General features: G+C 45.3%; 1 protein-coding gene across 1 annotated transcript; it reads left to right on the top strand.

The window, feature by feature from the left end:
• The first annotated feature begins 7213 nt into the window (after positions 1-7213).
• Dppa3 (developmental pluripotency associated 3) lies at positions 7214-11052 on the top strand. The gene is made up of 4 exons (XM_051155650.1): positions 7214-7304; positions 9796-10043; positions 10653-10688; positions 10886-11052. Exons 1-4 carry the CDS (start codon positions 7214-7216, stop codon positions 10991-10993), a joined length of 483 nt encoding a protein of 160 aa, XP_051011607.1. The 3' UTR covers positions 10994-11052.
• Positions 11053-17381: the final 6329 nt, after the last annotated feature.

Here is a 17381-nt window from a genome sequence, read left to right on the forward strand (position 1 = left end):
CTCTGTATGCCAGGCATTGTGACACACACCTGTCATCTCAGCACTCCGGGGCGTCGGATCACTGTGGGGAGCCGTGCTTCAACTCCGTGCTATGATCTTTGAGCTGTTGACCTTTGGATGGTCTACGGCTGAGACCGGGAACTGTTCAGAGGAATGCATTCTTTTCAGCCTGCCTGGAGGAAGTGAGTTTGTAACAATAGCTTGGGGTGTTTTTGCTATATAAGCCGCAGTGCTTGCTTAGATAAAGTTGAGCCTCGATCAGGATTTGTCTTGGCTCCATTCTTCGTGTCTCTGTCCCCTCAATCCCCACTCCGTCTTTCCGGGACTCTGTTCAACTTGCCCGGAAGGAAGGGATAAATGGCGCCCAAACAGAGGGACTTGGAAACGAGGGGTTAAGTGATGAACGCTGCTTTGGAGAGCTCTCTCTCGAAAGTGGAAGTGTTCCGCCAAAGTTGCCTGCTTTGCGAGAAGTAGTAAGGTGAGCAGCGAAACATGGGACAGAGTAGTAAGTAGCAAATATGTATTCGGGCAGACATTAGAACATATGCTAAAAACACGAGGAGTCCAGGACAGCCAAGGCTACACAGAAACCTTGTCTCGAAAAACAAAAACAAAAACACGAGGAGTAGCCGGGCGTGGTGGCGCACGCCTTTAATCCCAGCACTCGGGAGGCAGAGGCAGGCGGATCGCTGTGAGTTCGAGGCCAGCCTGGTCTACAAAGTGAGTCCAGGATGGCCAAGGCTACACAGAGAAACCCTGCCTCGAAAAACCAAAAAAAAAAAAAAAAAAAAAAAAAAAAAAAAAAAAACACGAGGAGTAAGGGTAAAAACTAAACAAGTTTTCAGATTTTTGTGGGTAAAGTATGCCTGTGGTTTCTTGAAGAAGGAAGATTAAAATTAGCCTTCTAATTTTCCCTGGAATCTGTTGTCAAAGTGTTGAGACTCCGTTGTTTGGTCTGCCTGTCAGACTGTTTGTATTATGGTCGTCATGTCAAATGTTCTTTCTTTTTTTTTTCTTTCTTTCTTTTTTTTTTTTTTTTTTTTTTTTTTTTTTTTTTTTTTTTTGAGACAGGGTTTCTCTGTAGTCTTGACTATCCTGGTCTCACTTTGTAGACCAGGCTGGCCTGGAACTCACAGCGATACACCTGCCTCTACCTCTCAATTGCTTTAACTACAACTGGTATGTAAAGTTATGAGCTACTATCACAAACTTTAAAATCATTAAAGCTTACGGTTTTGTCAGGAACTAGTTCAGTTAATCACAGGTGTTTTCTAAAATAATCAGCCAATATATAGCTAGAAACATGCAATTCAGATACACTAAAATTAGACAGATGTGGTCCTCTAGTACTTGCCTACAGATTATAGATTATAGCATTTTGCTTTATGTTTATAAGATGTAAATTGGAGCAGATAGCTAAAGACAGACAAGGATGGAACACAGAGATGCTGGTCCTCAAGCTTATCAGAGATCTGCTAACTAAGAAATTAAGTATATTTAAACTAATTAAAATAGAAAATCCTACATCCTAGCAGTAACTCCCATGGTCTCTGAGAAGATTTGGCATGGCAGAGGACTCTAACTCTGGATTATGGTCTCTAACCACTGGGCAAAACCGCCCCTAATGCTTCACCTGCTGCTTGGCCCAGCATGTGCTGTGGACAAACTGGACACCCAGAGAGTCATTGTCTCATGTTGCTGAATATGAGGTGAGGTCAATCTCTTCCATGTTCTCCTTCCACAGAAACAGCCTCTCATCTTCTGCGCCTCTGTACCTGATGGCCAGACTGTCTCTGCCCATGGCGCCATGTTACTACAGGGGACAACTGGAACAACTGTCTAGGTACCAGGATATGCCTAGTCACCTCTGTCATTTGGATTGGTACATAAAATTGTGTAGGTTACAATTCATTCTTCTGAGGTCTCTGATTAGAGACCATGGGAGTTACCCATTAGCCTTTGACTAGCTTTTCAGCCTTTCCAGGCCCTGATAACAGTGCCCCTAATGTCAGCCTGAAGAAGCCGACTCCAGCGCCTGCTTTTCCTGCTTTATAGGCTGAAATGCTAAGTCAAGGGCTTAGCAAGTCTGGCTTGAGGGATAAATGGTTATAAAAAAAAAAACAAAAAACAAACAAACAAACAAAAAACCAAGCTCTTACTTCTGTTTAAACCAATCATGCTTTGTGTTTTCTGTTATATCAAACAAAGATTAGGTGCCTTCCAGCTAATAGTCATGAGGGCCACAGTACCTTCTGTAAAGCATGAGGCGGGGGCGAGACTACTGGGGACACTTATTACAAACCCACCTCCAATTGGGCCACTTCTCATTCTCATGATTTTACTCACCTTTGGCCCCTACATACTCAACAGGTTACTTAGTGATAGAGCCAATTTAAAAGAACATAAGCTCTGACCTCACTATTTCAGGAGTGAAATAGTTACAAGAAAGTGTGTAGCTGGGCGTGGTGGCGCACACCTTTAATCCCAGCACTCAGGAGGCAGAGGCAGGAGGATCGCTGTGAGTTCGAGGCCAGCCTGGTCTACAAAGTGAGTCCAGGATGGCCAAGGCTACACAGAGAAACCCTGTCTCGAAAAACCAAAAAAAGAAAAGAAAAGAAAAGAAAGTGTTGGGGGACGGGGCGGGAGATGTAAGATCCCAGGTGGCCTGAACTCAGCAGTAACATTATTAGCTAAGCAATAGAAGATTCCAGGTGATTTGGACGTAGTCATCATAAAAATAACATCGTTAGCTGAACAAAGCAAGTTAAAAATTACAAGATGATAACTAGGGCAAACAAGACAACATTAAACAGAGAAGAACAGGTTAAAAATTCTCCACCAGCCTCCATCTCAACCCTGCCCCCAGAATTTACTGCCCCTATCTCACCCTACTTAAAATTTACTACCTCAGGCCCCCATTCATCTAAAAGGTCACCTATTGTTAGCCTATCACTTGATAACCAATCACTGTGTGCTGGGTTCTGCTTCTGTAAAAGGTATTTAAAGGCTCAGCTTTTGCTGGATGAGGTCTTCCATCTCCTCAGAGCTTGGTGGACCCCCGCCTTTGCATCGACTCTGGACTCTGTCTCTCAATTGGGCTTCCAGGAATAGACTCTGACAATCTGAGTCCAGCAGTGAGATCCCCCCCCCCCCCATCTCAAAACATAACAACAAAATAGTAAGTATACTTTGGTGGCTCCTTGCTTGAAATCCCTGTAAACAGGGCAAGGTCGAGCCGGGCGTGGTGGTGCACGTCTTTAATCCCAGCACTTGGGAGGCAGAGGCAAGAGGATCTCTGTGAGTTCGAGGCCAACCTGGGCTACAAAGCGCGTCCAGGACAGTCAAGGCTACACATAGAAACCCTATCTTGAAAAAAAAAGGGGGGGCGGGGCAAAGTCATTCTCAGTTCCAGGTGTCATGGATTACAGGAGACCCAGTCTCAGAAAAACCGAGGTGGTAGAGTTCCCTGTGCTCTGGGTCCTAGTTAGCCTAGATGTGACGCGTCTCAGCCCCGTGCTCACACAGCCGAGGGAGGACTTCACTACCCCTTCTCCATCAAGATGGACTATACCTTCCTAAATTAGGAGCAACAAGTCTTTAAGAAACCCACACCCACTTTCCCCTGCCTTTCTGAATAATTTTCCTTCTCTTTAATGCTTTAGCCTATAGTAAAATATCTTTATCAAACCCCAAATCTGCATAATAATAACAATGACAATGGGGTTGAGCAATTGGCTTAGTACTAAAAGCACAAAGGACAGGAGTTCTCTTCCTGGTAAGGGCCTATAACTCTAGCTCAAGATCTGAAACCCAGCTGGGCTCCGTGGCACACACCTGTAATCCCAGCACTTCGGAGGCAGAGGCAAGAGAACCTCTGTGAGTTCAAGACCAGCCTGGTCTACCAAGCGACTCCAGGACAGCCAGGGCTAACACAGAGACTCTGTTATGGCACCTAAGGTTTGTTTGCTTGTTTACTTTTGCAGGGTTGGGACCTGAAACTAAGGCCTCATGCCTGCTGGGCAAACTCCATACCACTGTGCCTCAAGAGTCCACTTGAGCCTTCTATTGATTTTTCTCTAACGTTTCCAATGGAATTCTCAGATGCTGAAGTGAAGAGATTCTTCCAGTAATAAGAGAGTAGATCAACAGATCCAAGGTGCTATAGATACGAGGTGCAACAGATCAAGGGGGCTGTGAGTGCCCCCATTAAACTCTGGGGCAGGGGGAAGTATCTATTGGGCACTTAGAACTGGCCTGGACCTCTGTCTCAATAGATGAAATGGTGTCTGAGAATTTCCATTTTTATCAAGACTCAGTCGATCTGACCTAGCCCTTCAAATTTGCATATCAAAGAAGTTACCCAGGTTTTGTCAATGTTGTCTATTGGAAACAACACTAGAAAACCACTATTTTGGGGGCTGGAGAGATGGCTCAGTGGTTAAGAGCACTGTTTGCTCTTACAAAAGAACTGGATTCAATTCCCAGCACCCACATGGCAGCTCACAACTGTCTGCAACTCCAGTTCCAGGGGATCTGACACCCTCACACCAATGCATGTAAAATTAAATAAGTTATTTTTTTTAAAAACGCTGTAATTTTACGCCGAGTGTGGTGGTGCATGCCTTTAATCCCAGCACTCAGGAGGCAGAGGCAGGTGGATCTCTGTGAGTTCCAGGCTAGCCTGGTCTACAAAGTGAGTTCCAGGACAGCCACTGCTACACAGAGAAACTATGTCTCGACCAAACAAACACCAAAAACCAAACCAAACCATAACCACCCAATAGGAGAGCAACACACAAGATCCATAGGAACTTGATGTTTCTTTCTACTTTCTGCACAATGGCCCAGGTTGGTACACTTTGACACAACTCAATCCAAGTGTTTTAGGGGTGGGAAGATAGCAATTTATAAAGTAGAGCTGGGCGTGGTGGTGCACACCTTTAATTCCAACACTCGGAGGCAGAGGCAGGCGGATTGCTGTGAGTTCAAGGCCAGCCTGGTCTACAAAGTAAGTTCAGGACAGCCAAGACTACACAGAGAAACCCTGTCTCAAAAACAAACAAAACAAAAACTTTAAAAAAAAAAAAAGTAAGTTATAAAGCTAAATTTATTTTTTATTGATTCCTCCATCTTCCCTTCCCCCAGACAAAGTCTCACACAGTAGCCCTGCCTGACTTGGAGCTCAACGACATCCTCCTTTTCTGTCCTGGGTGTTGGGATTACAGGTCTGAGCCACCACTCCCAACTAAAGTTAGTTTAGATGCTCAGAAATGTTTATAGCCACAAATGGCAGCACTGGTGTAGACTGCATCAGAATTGAAAGTTCCAAACAGGGCAGTGGTAGTACACATATGCCTCTAACCTTCACTCCCAGAATTTGGGAGGCAGAGGCAGGCTGATCTCTCTGAACTGGTGGCCAGCTTGGTCTACACAGTGAGTTTCTGCACAGCCAGGTCTACCTTGTTCCAAAACAAAACAAACAAAAGTTCCAGGTCCCGCTGGGCCACCTAGTAGAGACCATAAAAGGTGCAGTGGTGGTGGTGTTCCATGCTTTTCTTTTTTTTTTTTTTTTTTTTTTTTTTTTTTTTTTTTTTTGGTTTTTCGAGACAGGGTTTCTCTGTGTAGCCTTGGCCATCATGGACTCGCTTTGTAGACCAGGCTGGCCTCGAACTCACAGCGATCCGCCTGCCTCTGCCTCCCGAGTGCTGGGATTAAAGGCGTGCGCCACCACGCCCGGCTTTCCATGCTTTTCTTGTTCCATGCTTTTCATCCTAGCACTTTGGGGGCAGAGGCAGGAAGATCTCTTGAGCTTGTGGCAAGCTTTCCATACATACCAAGTTTCTGAACAGTTAAGACTACATAGTTTCAAACAATTAGATACTATTATTTCTGGAACAATCGAGCATTAAACATCCTAAAAATATATATCATATAATATACATCTAAGTGTTTATAGCAAATGCATGTTTATTTAGTAGCATTCAAAGTGAAATAGTCTTGGAAGATTTAAGATGAGGCAGGCAAAGGAAGCTTTCATTTTCTTTTTCTTTTTTTCAGAGACAGGGGTTCTCTGTGGAACAGAGCCCTGGCTTTCCTGGACTCATTTGGAGACCAGGCTAGTCTGGAACTCATAGAGATCCACCTGTCTCTGCCTCTCGACTCCTGGTATTAAAGGTTTATGCCACCATGCCAGCAGGAAACTTTCTAATTAACTTAATTAGTAATTAACTGGCAGCTGGAGGGGAACTGGTGTCTATTCTAGAACATTTAAACCCGGTTCACCCTTCACTGGTCCTCTACATAACAAAGTCCCTTATATTTCAGGAAAACAAGAGTGACTAATTTTCAGTCTTTTTGTTTGGTTTGATTTTTTTTTTGTTTGCTTGTTTGGGGCTTTTTTGGTTTTTGTTTTATTTTTTTGTTTTTTGAGACAGGGTTTCTCTGTGTAGCCTTGACTGTCCTGGACACGCTTTGTAGCCCAGACTGCCCTCAAACTCACAGCGATCTACCTGCCTCTGCCTCCCTAGTGGGGAGTGTAATTAAAGACATGCGCCACCGTGGCCAGCAGGGTTAGCAGTTTTGAACAGGTTAGACAAAGCAGAGGAATAGTTGTTTGTTTATTTGTTTGTTTGTTTTTCCAGACAGGATTTCTCTGTGTTAGCTAGCCTTGGCTGTCCTGGACTTGCTTTGTAGACCAGGCTGGCCTTGAACTCACAGTGATCCGCCTGCCTCTGCCTCCTGAGTGCTGGGATTACAGGCGCGCACCACCACACCCAGCTGGGACTAGTTAATTTACAGCACGAATGACTTGCCTTTAATTCAGGTGTGTCCTTTAATCACTGCTTCATTAGCATCAAAGTAGTCTAGCGGATTGATTTACTGGTAGTTTTTTGTTGTTGTTGTTTTGTTCTGTTTGGGTTTTTTGTTTTTGTTTTGTTAGTTTTTCCGAGACAGTCTTTCTCTGTGTAGCCTTGACTGTGCTGGACTCACTCTCTGCAGAGCCGGCTGGCCTTGACCGCCTGCCTCTGCCTCTGAGCGCTAGGATTAAAAGGCATGCGCCACCACGCCCTGCCCCTTACTGGTAGTTTAAAAGGAAGCCAGACCTCACTTGCTGGCTCACTTCGCCTCTGCTAGTTGGGGGCTTAGAGCCTAGTCTTTCCCAAGCCCAAGCGATCTTGTTTGGAGTTAGTCTTTGAGGCTTCTGCCCAGCGCTATGGCGGAGGAGCCGTCAGAGATGTTGGACTCATTTATGGACCCAGAAACTGCTCAGAAGTACGTGGAAGACTCCTCCTCAGATGATTCAGGTAGGCTGACCGAGGGCCCTTTCCGCCCATGGTTTGGGGAAGTCTGTAAGCGGCTCCCCTTCTTATCTTACTAGGCCGGCGTTTGCTAGACGGAGGACCACAAGTTTCAGGTCATCCTTTACGGGGCATTTGGTAGTCAGTGTGACCTGCAAGAGACCCTATCTTGGCTACAGATATAAGGAAATCCAACGCAGAGGTGGTCCGTACTTTCCTCGGGGAGAAAATACTGGCTCAAAAAGGGAAAAAAAGAACCAGAAAGGGACTAGTAAAACTGCGGAGTCCCAGGTGCAGGAACCTTGAGACTCTTTGGACCACGTTAGGAGACATACTGGGAAAGGTTGAGACAGCCAGGATGTGGATTACGGCTTGGTGGGGCAGCCTTTTCCCATCAGCCACTGGCTTTTATGTTTATATATTTGTTGTTTGAGGCGGCTGGCCTGTGGCCTCCAACTCTGCCTCTGAAATCCTAGGCAAAAAGGCAGAGGCCGGCTGCAGTTGGGTTTTTTGTTTTGTTTTCAATCCATTTTGTTGTTTGTGTTTTGTTTTAGCACAGAAACCTGTTTTATTTGAAGAGTTAGGATTGAAGGTGTGTGCCCTGCTGCGAGTTTTTAAGCCAGGAATCTTGTTTGCTGGTTTGGCTTTTCAAGACACAAGGTTTCTCAGTAGACCAGGCTGGCCTGGAATTCATAGAGCCTCCTGGCTCAGACTCCTTGAGTGCTGGAATTAATTAAAGGCATGAGTCACTTCGCCCATTTTTGTTTGTTTCTCTGTAGCCTTGGCTGTCCTGGACTTGCTTTAGACCAGGCTGGCCTCAAATTTCTCAGAGACCTGCCTGCCTCTGCCTCCCAGAGTGCTGAGATTGCAGATGTGCCCCACCATGCCCAGCTACAAACTGTCTAAAAGAAAAGTAAAGGGAAAAAAAGGGCGGGGGGAGAACTGCCTGCTTAATCTCCAACTTAACTCCAATCTTAAACTCCCAACTTGAGCCTGGATTTGTTGTTGCTTCATCATGTCCTCCTGAGCCTGGATTTTTTTTTTTTTAACCTGCTTTCTGGGAGCAATTTTCCAACTAAATTTGGGATTCAAGTGAATTGTTTTTCAGGGGAGGTGGGTGGGTCCATAGCCTGAGGGCCTGCAAGTTTGCCACCTCCTGGCTCTCAGCACTGAGATAGAGGCGGCAGAGGAGCCCTCCCCTCCTTTCTTACCTCCCTTCTGTCCTGACAGAGAATCTTAAAGGAAAAGATGTTTGTTCTGAACTGTCCTATTACCTGGCAGTTACTTGTAAGCCCCCTTAATTCCAGTTCTGTGTGACAGTTCCTTAGCGTTTTATATTTTGTGGTGTTTGTGTCGATTTTGTTTTATTTTTTGAGACAGGATCTTTCCATGTAGACCAGGCTGACCTGACTCAGAGATCTGCCTACCTCTGCGTGCACCACCAGGCCTGGCTCCAGCCCTTTTTTCAGTATTGACTGTTGCTCCTCCTGGCTTAATACTCACTGTCTAGGCTAGAATAGACTCAAATCCTGTCAATCCTGTCTGGGTCCCAAATACTGGGTGATCTGAGCTGCCACAACCTGGCTCAGCCTTGCTGTCTTTTCTCTGTGCAGTCCTGGCTGTCCTGGACCCACTTGGTAGACCAGGCTGGCCTCGAACTCACAGCGATCCGCCTGCCTCTGCCTCCCAAGTGCTGGGATTAAAGACATGCACCCAGCAGCCTTGCTGTCATTTAATGGCTTTTTGTTCAGAACAGCTGTGGTAAGCTTCCGGCAGGAGCTAGGCATCCACTGGGTGATGATTCAAGTTTGTTTTTTGTTGTTTTTTTAGACAGGGTTTCTCTGTGTAGCCTTGACTGTCCTGGACTCACTTTGTAAAGGTGTGCGCCAGCATGCCCGGCTGATGGTTCAAATTTGAAAGAGCAAGGTTTTACCAATATGCCCTATTTTCATAGAAGTCCAATAGGAAGGTTTGGGCCACATTCTATTAGATTTAGGAGGAAAAAATCAACACCTAGGTGTTTATTTATTTATTATGCATTATTAGGGTTTTTTTCCTTTGAATTTATTTACTTCCGTTGGTGGTTTGCCTGTGTATACCTAATGAGAAAGTGTCAGGACCTTCTGGAACTGAAGTTACAGACAGTGTGAGCTGACATGTGGGCACTGGGACAACACCTAGTTTTTTGGGAGAGTTTTTCAGAGCTGAAGCTGAACCCAGGCCCTTTCTTCAGCTAAGCCACATTCCTGGCAGCACAATTGGTTTATCTGGGAGAGAATCTGTCTGTGTTTTCTTGCATATGGATGCCGCCCCTCTGCAACAATGCGCTAAAGAGGTTCCACAGAAGCGTTAGCAGATCTCTCTGCCTGGGGTCTACCATGACCATGTCCTGTGCTCAGGACTTACCTCTTGAGAAGAGGGGAGTCTCTGTCACCCACTGCCTAGTTTCTCTGGGTTACTGCATCTTACACCAGTGGCTCTTCACCCCTTGTTTCAGAAATCCTACAGCCCGAAACCTTAGTGAAGGTCATGAAGAAACTCAACCTCAACTCCAGCGCCAAGCCGCCAGAACGCCGTAGTCGTCGTCGACGGCGCTCCCGCCGCCCCCAGATTGAGAACATACTATCTGAGAACAGAAGTCAGAAAATCTTAAGGGAGGTTCAAAGTGCCTTTCCCAAGAGAAGGGTCCGCACGTTACTGTCCGTGCAGAAAGATCCTATAGCAAGGATGAGAAGACTTTTCCGGGTGAGTTATGTCTGGGGACAAGGCTGTTAGATCCTCTAATGGGAGTGACACCTAAGCTACCACCATGCACCTTTCTAGACAAGGCCGTGACTGCTTGTAATTCCCAGTGTTTACTAGGTACAGGGAAGCAAGGCTATCCTCTGCTCCACAGTCTGGGGCCAGCCTGAGCTATATGCAAATAAAGTGACCCTTTGTGTGTGTGTTTTGTTGTTTATTTTGTTTGATTAGACAGTGTTTCACTGGAGCCTTGGTTGCCTTGTTCTCCCACTTTGCAGACTAGCTATCCCCCTGCCTCTGCCTCCTTGAGTGCTGGGTCTACAGGTGTGTGCCAGAGGCCAGTTACTCCTTTTTGTTTTATGGAATCTCCCGTTAGCGCAAATTGGCATCTAATTCAACCCATAGCCCACCGTCGACCCACCATTCCTCTCCAGTGCTGGGACTACAGGCTTTTGGGTGACCACACAGGGAGGGCTAATTTAGACTGGAGCCTGGAACAGTCCTCCAGCTTCTGCTTTCACAGTGCTGGCAGTAACAACTTCTCACATAGTAGATGTTTTAACTTTGTCTTGATGGTTTTGAATAATTTTTGTTTTTGTTTTCCTCTTGAAGATTGAGAAGAAACTAAAAAGTATTGAAGGCAATGAGGTAAATACTTTTTATTGCTCCTATGGGTGGGCTGAGTGGCTGTTTACACAAAGGGGGGTGGGGGTGGGGGTGAAGGGTCTTAGCTCACCCCTCCCACCCACCCCCACTCCCAGGAATTCTGGTTACTGAACCAAGTACTTCCACAGTAGATGGGGATTTATGTTTCTTTGGTGACAGTATCCTGTCATTTCTTTCAGAATGAAGAGCGAAGGGAGCCGTTCAGATGTCTCTGTACTTTCTGCCTGTATCGAGGGTGGGATCCTTCTGAGAATGCTAAAATAGGGGAAAATTCAGAGTCAAATTAAACTCTGCACTGTCCTTATTGCTGTTAGTACCATGCAGCAGGTGTGAAGGATTTTCAACTTTAACCGCACTAGGCGATCTTTTCCAAAGGTGTTAACCTGTAAGTTTTATAGAATGTGTGACCTTTGAATATTCACAAATGACTTAAGTTTAATTTTGTCCAAAGAAACAAGAATCAGTCAGTGGTATTTTGGGAGTTTTAGAAGCCTCAAGTCTGGGGTTAAAGAATGTAAATAGAATTTGCTGTGGTTTGGTTTAGAAGGTAATTGTAATAGATCTTCAGATTTTCTAGTTTGTAGAAATTTGTAATAAGGCGATATTATCTCAATCTTTAATAAATAAATCCACAGAACAGATTAAACATTGGCGTTTGGGGTTTTTGTCTTGTCTTGTTTTGCGGTTTTTGTTTTTTTGAGACAGGGTTTCTCTGTGTAGCTTAGGCTGGCCTGGAACTCAGTGATTTCCCTGTCTCTGCCTCCCCAGTGCTAGGATTAAAGGTGTGTGCCACCACGCCCAGTTCACATGACTTTTTAATATTTTTTTTTACTTTTTAAAAAAAAATTTATTATATATACAGTGTGCATCAGATCTCACTATAGATGGCTGTGAGCCACCATGTGGTTGCTGGAAATTGAACTCAGGACCTCTGGAAGAGTAGTCAGTGCTCTTAACTGCTGAGCCATCTCTCCAGCCCCCTTTTTTGACTTTTTAATTAAAAAGTATTTTAGCTTCTAAAGCTGTAAGACTAAGTGACTGAGCTTCTATACAGTTCACTCAGTCAATTGTGGCCATTGTTGATTTGATCCACTGAAAAGGAAGTTGAAGAATTATCTCAAGAGTGATAATTGTGGTGGCTGTGCACGCCTTTAATCCCAGCACTCAGGAGGCAGAGGCAGGTGGATCGCTGTGAGTTCGAGGCCAGCCTGGTCTACAAAGTTCGTCTAGGACAGCCAAGGCTACACAGAGAAACCCTGTCTCCAAAAACAAAAAAGCAAAAAAAAAATTTTTTTTTGGTTTCTAGAATCAAGATGGCTTAGAAGACCTGGCTACAGGTTGTCTGATTTCCATATGTGTGCAACACACACACACACACACACACACACACTAAAATGTTTAAAAAGAAAAGCTTTATTAGGAAAATTGAAACATAGCAAGGGCAGCATGACCTGACCTGTCCTGGGAGGGAAGAAAAAAAAACCTTCAGTTTTGAGATTCTCTTTCACTTTTGTGTGTGTTCGTATATGTAACCTAGCATATGTACACAGTCGAGGAAGACAGGGAAAATTAGATAGAAGTGACCCCTGGAACTATGTGTGTATGTCATCTGCACACTGGTGTGCCTGTCAGAGGACAGCTGTTTAGCTTTGGCTGTCCTGGACAGCATCTGCCTGCCTCTGCTTCCCCAGTGCTGGGATTAAAGGTGTGCACCACCACACCCTGCCCCACCTGGAGGTTTGTTTTTTTTTTTTTTTTTTGTTTTTTGTTTTTTGTTTTCTTCTCCTGGACCTCACTTTCAAGGAACTTTTCCTACAGTGAAATGTGGGCAGTGGCCATTGGTATTTTGCTGTGGTTTCCCCAAATACTGCCTTTTGGGCACCTTTTGTTTTCTGGCAATGTCTTCAGGAAAGATTTGGTCAGAGTAGCCTGTGTACTAGGTGCCAAATATCTCCCTTTAGCTTAGAAATACATTTTTTTTTCCCTCGGTTTTTCGAGACAGGGTTTCTCTGTGTAGCCTTGGCCATCCTGGACTCACTTTGTAGACCAGGCTGGCCTCGAACTCACAGGGATCCGCCTGCCTCTGCCTCCTGAGTGCTGGGATTAAAGGCGTGCGCCACCACGCCCGGCAGAAATACATTTCTGTACTTCCGCAAGCAACCTTGACAGTTGCTGAAGTCTAGTGCCTTACCAAATTGACTTTAAAATTTTTATTCAAATGCTGGGTGTAGTGGCCCACACCTTTAATTGCAGCATTTGGAAGCAGAGGCAGGCGGATCTCTGAGTTCGACGCCAGCCTGGTCTAAAAAGCAAGTCCTGGGTAGCCAAGTCTATACAGAGAAACCCTGTCTTGGAAGAAAAATCACTTTACATCCTGGTTGTAGCCCCATCCTCACCTGTCAGCCCCTCCCTCCACCTACATCCCCTCCCCTACTCCTCAGAAGAGGGGAGCTCTTTGCAGCCACTACTCCCCTGACCCCCATCCCCAGCTTGTCCTCTTCCTTTGTGGCCTGGGAAGGCAGTCATGCCAGAAAGAAGTGATTGAAAAGCTGGCAAGAGAGTCCATGTCAGAGAGAGCCCCCACACCCCTTCCTAGGAACCCACATTAATCCTGAGCTAGCCCTCAGCTGCATCTTTGTAAAGGCCCTAGGGGAATGTACTTATGTTTGCTTAGTGGGTTTAGAACACCTGTGTGCACTATGCAAGCTCTCTACCACTGACCAGGATTATAGAATGTTCTGCTCCATGATTTAGGTTCTCATGTAGCCCAGGCTGGCCTACTCACTATCCAGCTGAGGATGGTCTTGAACTCCTGATCCTCTGGCCTCCAGCTCCAATGGTGCTACTTATGGCATGCCATCCCACCTCGTTTGAATTTTTGGGTTTTGGTTTTTTGGTTTTTCAAGATTGGGTTTCTCTGTGTAGCCTTGGCTTTCCTACACTCATTTTGTAGACCAGGCTGGCCACAACTCACATCAATCCACCTGCCTCTGCCTTCCGAGAGCTGGGATTAAAGGCATGAGCCACCATGCCCGGCTCGAAGTTTTGGTTTTTTTCAGTCTAGGATCCAAACAAGTTTCTTCCATTGAAACCAGGCCAGTTGTTTGTCAAGCTTCCCATGCTCTGAGTTAGTCTAATACCATCTGTGATCTAACCCTGACTCTATTTAGAAGTTCTCTAATTAAGGTCTGGAGAGATGGCTCAGAGGTTAAGAGCACTGGCTGCTCTTCCAGAGGCCCTGAGTTCAACTCCCAGCAACCACATGATTATTCACAACCATCTATAATGTGATCTGATGCCCTCTTCTGGCCTGCAGGTGTACATGCAGGCAGAGCACTGTTTACATAATATTACATCTTTAAAAAAAAAAAAAATCTAGTTAAATAATTAAAATACAGGTGTCCCCAACCCCAAGACAGGGTTTCTCTGTGTAGCCCTGGCTGTCTTGAACATACTCTGTAGACCAGGCTAGCCTCTGCCTCCAGAGCTTTGGGATTAAAGGCAAGCACCACCAAAGTTGAGCCTCTCACAGGGGTCTTAGTATAATTAATAAAATAATTTAGGAATGGTTACAAGCAAAAAACTTATGTTTATTAGAATTTAAAAAAAAAAAAAAAAAAAAAAAAAAAAGAATAGACAGACTAAGTCCTGCAGAAGCAATGCTACTTGATGTAAGATGGGCCAGGTCAGCCACCAGCAGCACAGTGAGGAGGGAAGCTGAGGGCCAGAGGCAGGCAGATCTCTGTGAGTGAGGCCAGCCAAGGCTACAAGAAACCCTGTCTTATGCTTAGGCTCTGCCAACATCAGAACAAAAAAAAAAAAAGGAAAATTTTATGTCTTCACCCAAGTCAGGTTCAGAAAAGTAGGCAAGCACGACTTTAATCCTAGCACTCGGGAGGCAGAGGAAGGTCGATCTCTGAGTTCAAGGCTGGCCTGGTCTGCAAAGCAAGTATAGGACAGACAAGGGTACACAGGAAATCCTGTCTCAAAAAAAAAAAAAAAAAAAAAAAAAAAAAAAAAAAAGGAAAAGCAGGCAAACTCAGCCAAACTTCAAAGGTTGGTAGGGAATGCTGTGGGTGGGGTGAGGGTGAGGGCGAGGGAGCAGGAGTTCTGGAAATGAAAAAACATCTTAAGCCACCTTCTAGCCGAGCGGTGGCTACACATGCCTTTAATCCCAGCACTCAGGAGGCAGAGGCAGGCAGATCACTGTGAGTTCAAGACTGGCCTGGTCTACAAAGTTAGTCCAGGACAGCCAAGGCTACACAGAGAATGCCTGTCTTGAAAAACCAAGAAAAAAAAAAAAAAGCATCCTTCCAGCAGGCATGGTGGCACACGTTTTTAATTCCAGCAGTGGGCAGGCAGATCTCTGTGAGTTCAAGCCCAGCCAGATCTACCAAGCAAATTCCAGGACAGCCAGGACTACAAGAGAAACCCTGTCTTAAAAAAAAAAAAAAAAAAAAAAAAAAAAAAAAAAAAAAAAAAAGAAAAAACAAACTGGAGTGGAGCTGGGAGGGGAGAAGGAATTTTAAGAGAATTTTAAAAACTCTGTCGGGCAGTGGTGGTTCATGCCTTTAATCACAGCACTCAGAGGCAGAGGCAGGCAAATATCTGTGAGTTCGAGGCCAGCCTGGTCTACATAGTGAGTCCAGGACAGCCAAGGCTACACAGAGAAACCCTGTCTCGGAAAAAGGTCCCTGCGTTGGCCTCTCTGGATGGGCAAGAGAAGACAAGGGCCTGTCACCACCTAGAGGTAAAGTCCATTCATTACAGCAGCGTTGCCGGGCGCCTGTGGTGTGATACCATCCTGTTATTTTGGGGTACAGAAGGGCAATGTGTGCTTCCTATGCCATCAAGTGACACCACATAGTGTGCCTGGCTGCAGACACTGTCATCAGGGCCCTTGTCAGCCCTTTTCAAATGGTTTTGACGACTGTCCTTCCTCACTATTTTACACTTGAAATCCAAGGCTTCGGGGATTCTCTGAAGACATTTGCGGGCATGCTCAGAGGACGGGGACAAAGGCATGCAGGAGGGGAGGGGAGGGGGTCGGGGGAGTCTAAGCCAACAGGGCTTGCTTAGCTGTTCATTGTCCTTGGATCCATTTCTTTTCGCCTGCAGCCATTCTATAGACTTGGCTGGCCTTGAACTCACAGAGGTCCTCCTGTCTCTGCCTCTGGAGTGCTGGGATTAGAGGCATGTGTCACCAGGCTGGATGGTTCTTTTAGATGGTCTCTCTGTGTAGCCTGGTTATCTTACTGCATTAACTTTCCCTAGTGCTGGGATTTTAACTGTGTGACCTTATACCTTTCTTAATTTCTAGACTGTTGGTTACATTGACTTCTTTTTCTTTTTTAAAGATTTATTGATTACATAGACAGTGCTCTGCCTGCATGTACACTTGCACACCAGAAGAGGGCACCAGATCTCAGGATAGATGGTTATGAGTCATCATGTGGTTAACTGCTGAGCCATCTCTCTAGCCCCCACATTGACTTCTTATGTTCTTTTTTTTTTTTTTTGGTTTTTCGAAACAGGGTTTCTCTGTGTAGCCTTGGCTGTCCTGGACTGGCTTTGTAGACTTATGTTCATTTTTTTAAAAAAGATTTTTTATTTTGTATACAGTGCTCTGCCTGTATGTACATCTGCAGGCCAGAAGAGGGCATCATATCATGTTATATGGTGGTTGTGAGCCACCGTGTGGTTGCTGGGAATTGAACTCATAACCTCTGGAAGAGCAGTCAGTGTTCTTCACCTCTGAGCCATCTCTCCAGCCTGACTTCTTATGGTCTTATTTCTCATTTTTGTTCTTATACAGCCATGTTCCTGTGGCTGTTTTGTTCATTTGTTTGCTTGCTATTGTTTTGCCTTGTTTTTAGTGTCCAGGCTGGCATTGAGCTGAAAGTGATCTTCCTGCCCCATCCTCCCCCTTCAGGGATTGCAGGCAGGAGCCACCTGGCTTACTATCGTATGTGTGTGTGTGTGTGTGTGTGTGTGTGTGTGTGTGTGTGTGTGTGTGTGTGAAGTTATGTCAACCTAGAATATTCTTTTTGGAAGCTATCCATCTTAGTTTTTTAGGCAGGATCTTTCCCTGGGACTTGGGGCTCGCCAATTAGGCTACCCTGGCTGGCCAAGGAACCCCAGGAGTCCACTTGTCTCCACCTCCCCAACCCTGGGATTACAATCCACCAGCACAGCTGGCTTTTCCTATAGCCACTAGGACCAAGCCCAGGTCCTCCTGCTTACATTTGAGCCTTCCCACTGGTTCTTCATTTTCAGTCTTTATTCTTTCCTGTGACACCAGGAGTTGCATGTACATCTTCCACAGCTCTAGCCTTAAAAAAAAAAAAAGTTTAAAAATTTTTTGAGTTTTTTTTTGTTGTTGTTATTGTTGTTGTTTTGTTTGTTTATCTGTATGGATGTTTTGCCTGAATATATTTCTGTGTTTCCCGTGCATTCTTGGTGCCCCTGGAAACCAGAAGAAAATGTTGGATGGCCTGATACTGGAGTTAACAGATGGTTGTGATCCACTATGTGTTCAGAGAATCAAGCCCGAGTCTGCCTTTAACTCTTATGAAGGGGGAGGGCGGGTCACTGACAGCCTTAATGCCAAGTCTCAGGTATGTCCTGGTTACAGGGAAGGGTTTCAAAGGTGAAGACCGCAAGAAGATCCTCAAT

The sequence above is a fragment of the Acomys russatus genome, chromosome 13, assembly GCF_903995435.1.
Source record: "Acomys russatus chromosome 13, mAcoRus1.1, whole genome shotgun sequence".
Taxonomy (NCBI): domain Eukaryota; kingdom Metazoa; phylum Chordata; class Mammalia; order Rodentia; family Muridae; genus Acomys; species Acomys russatus.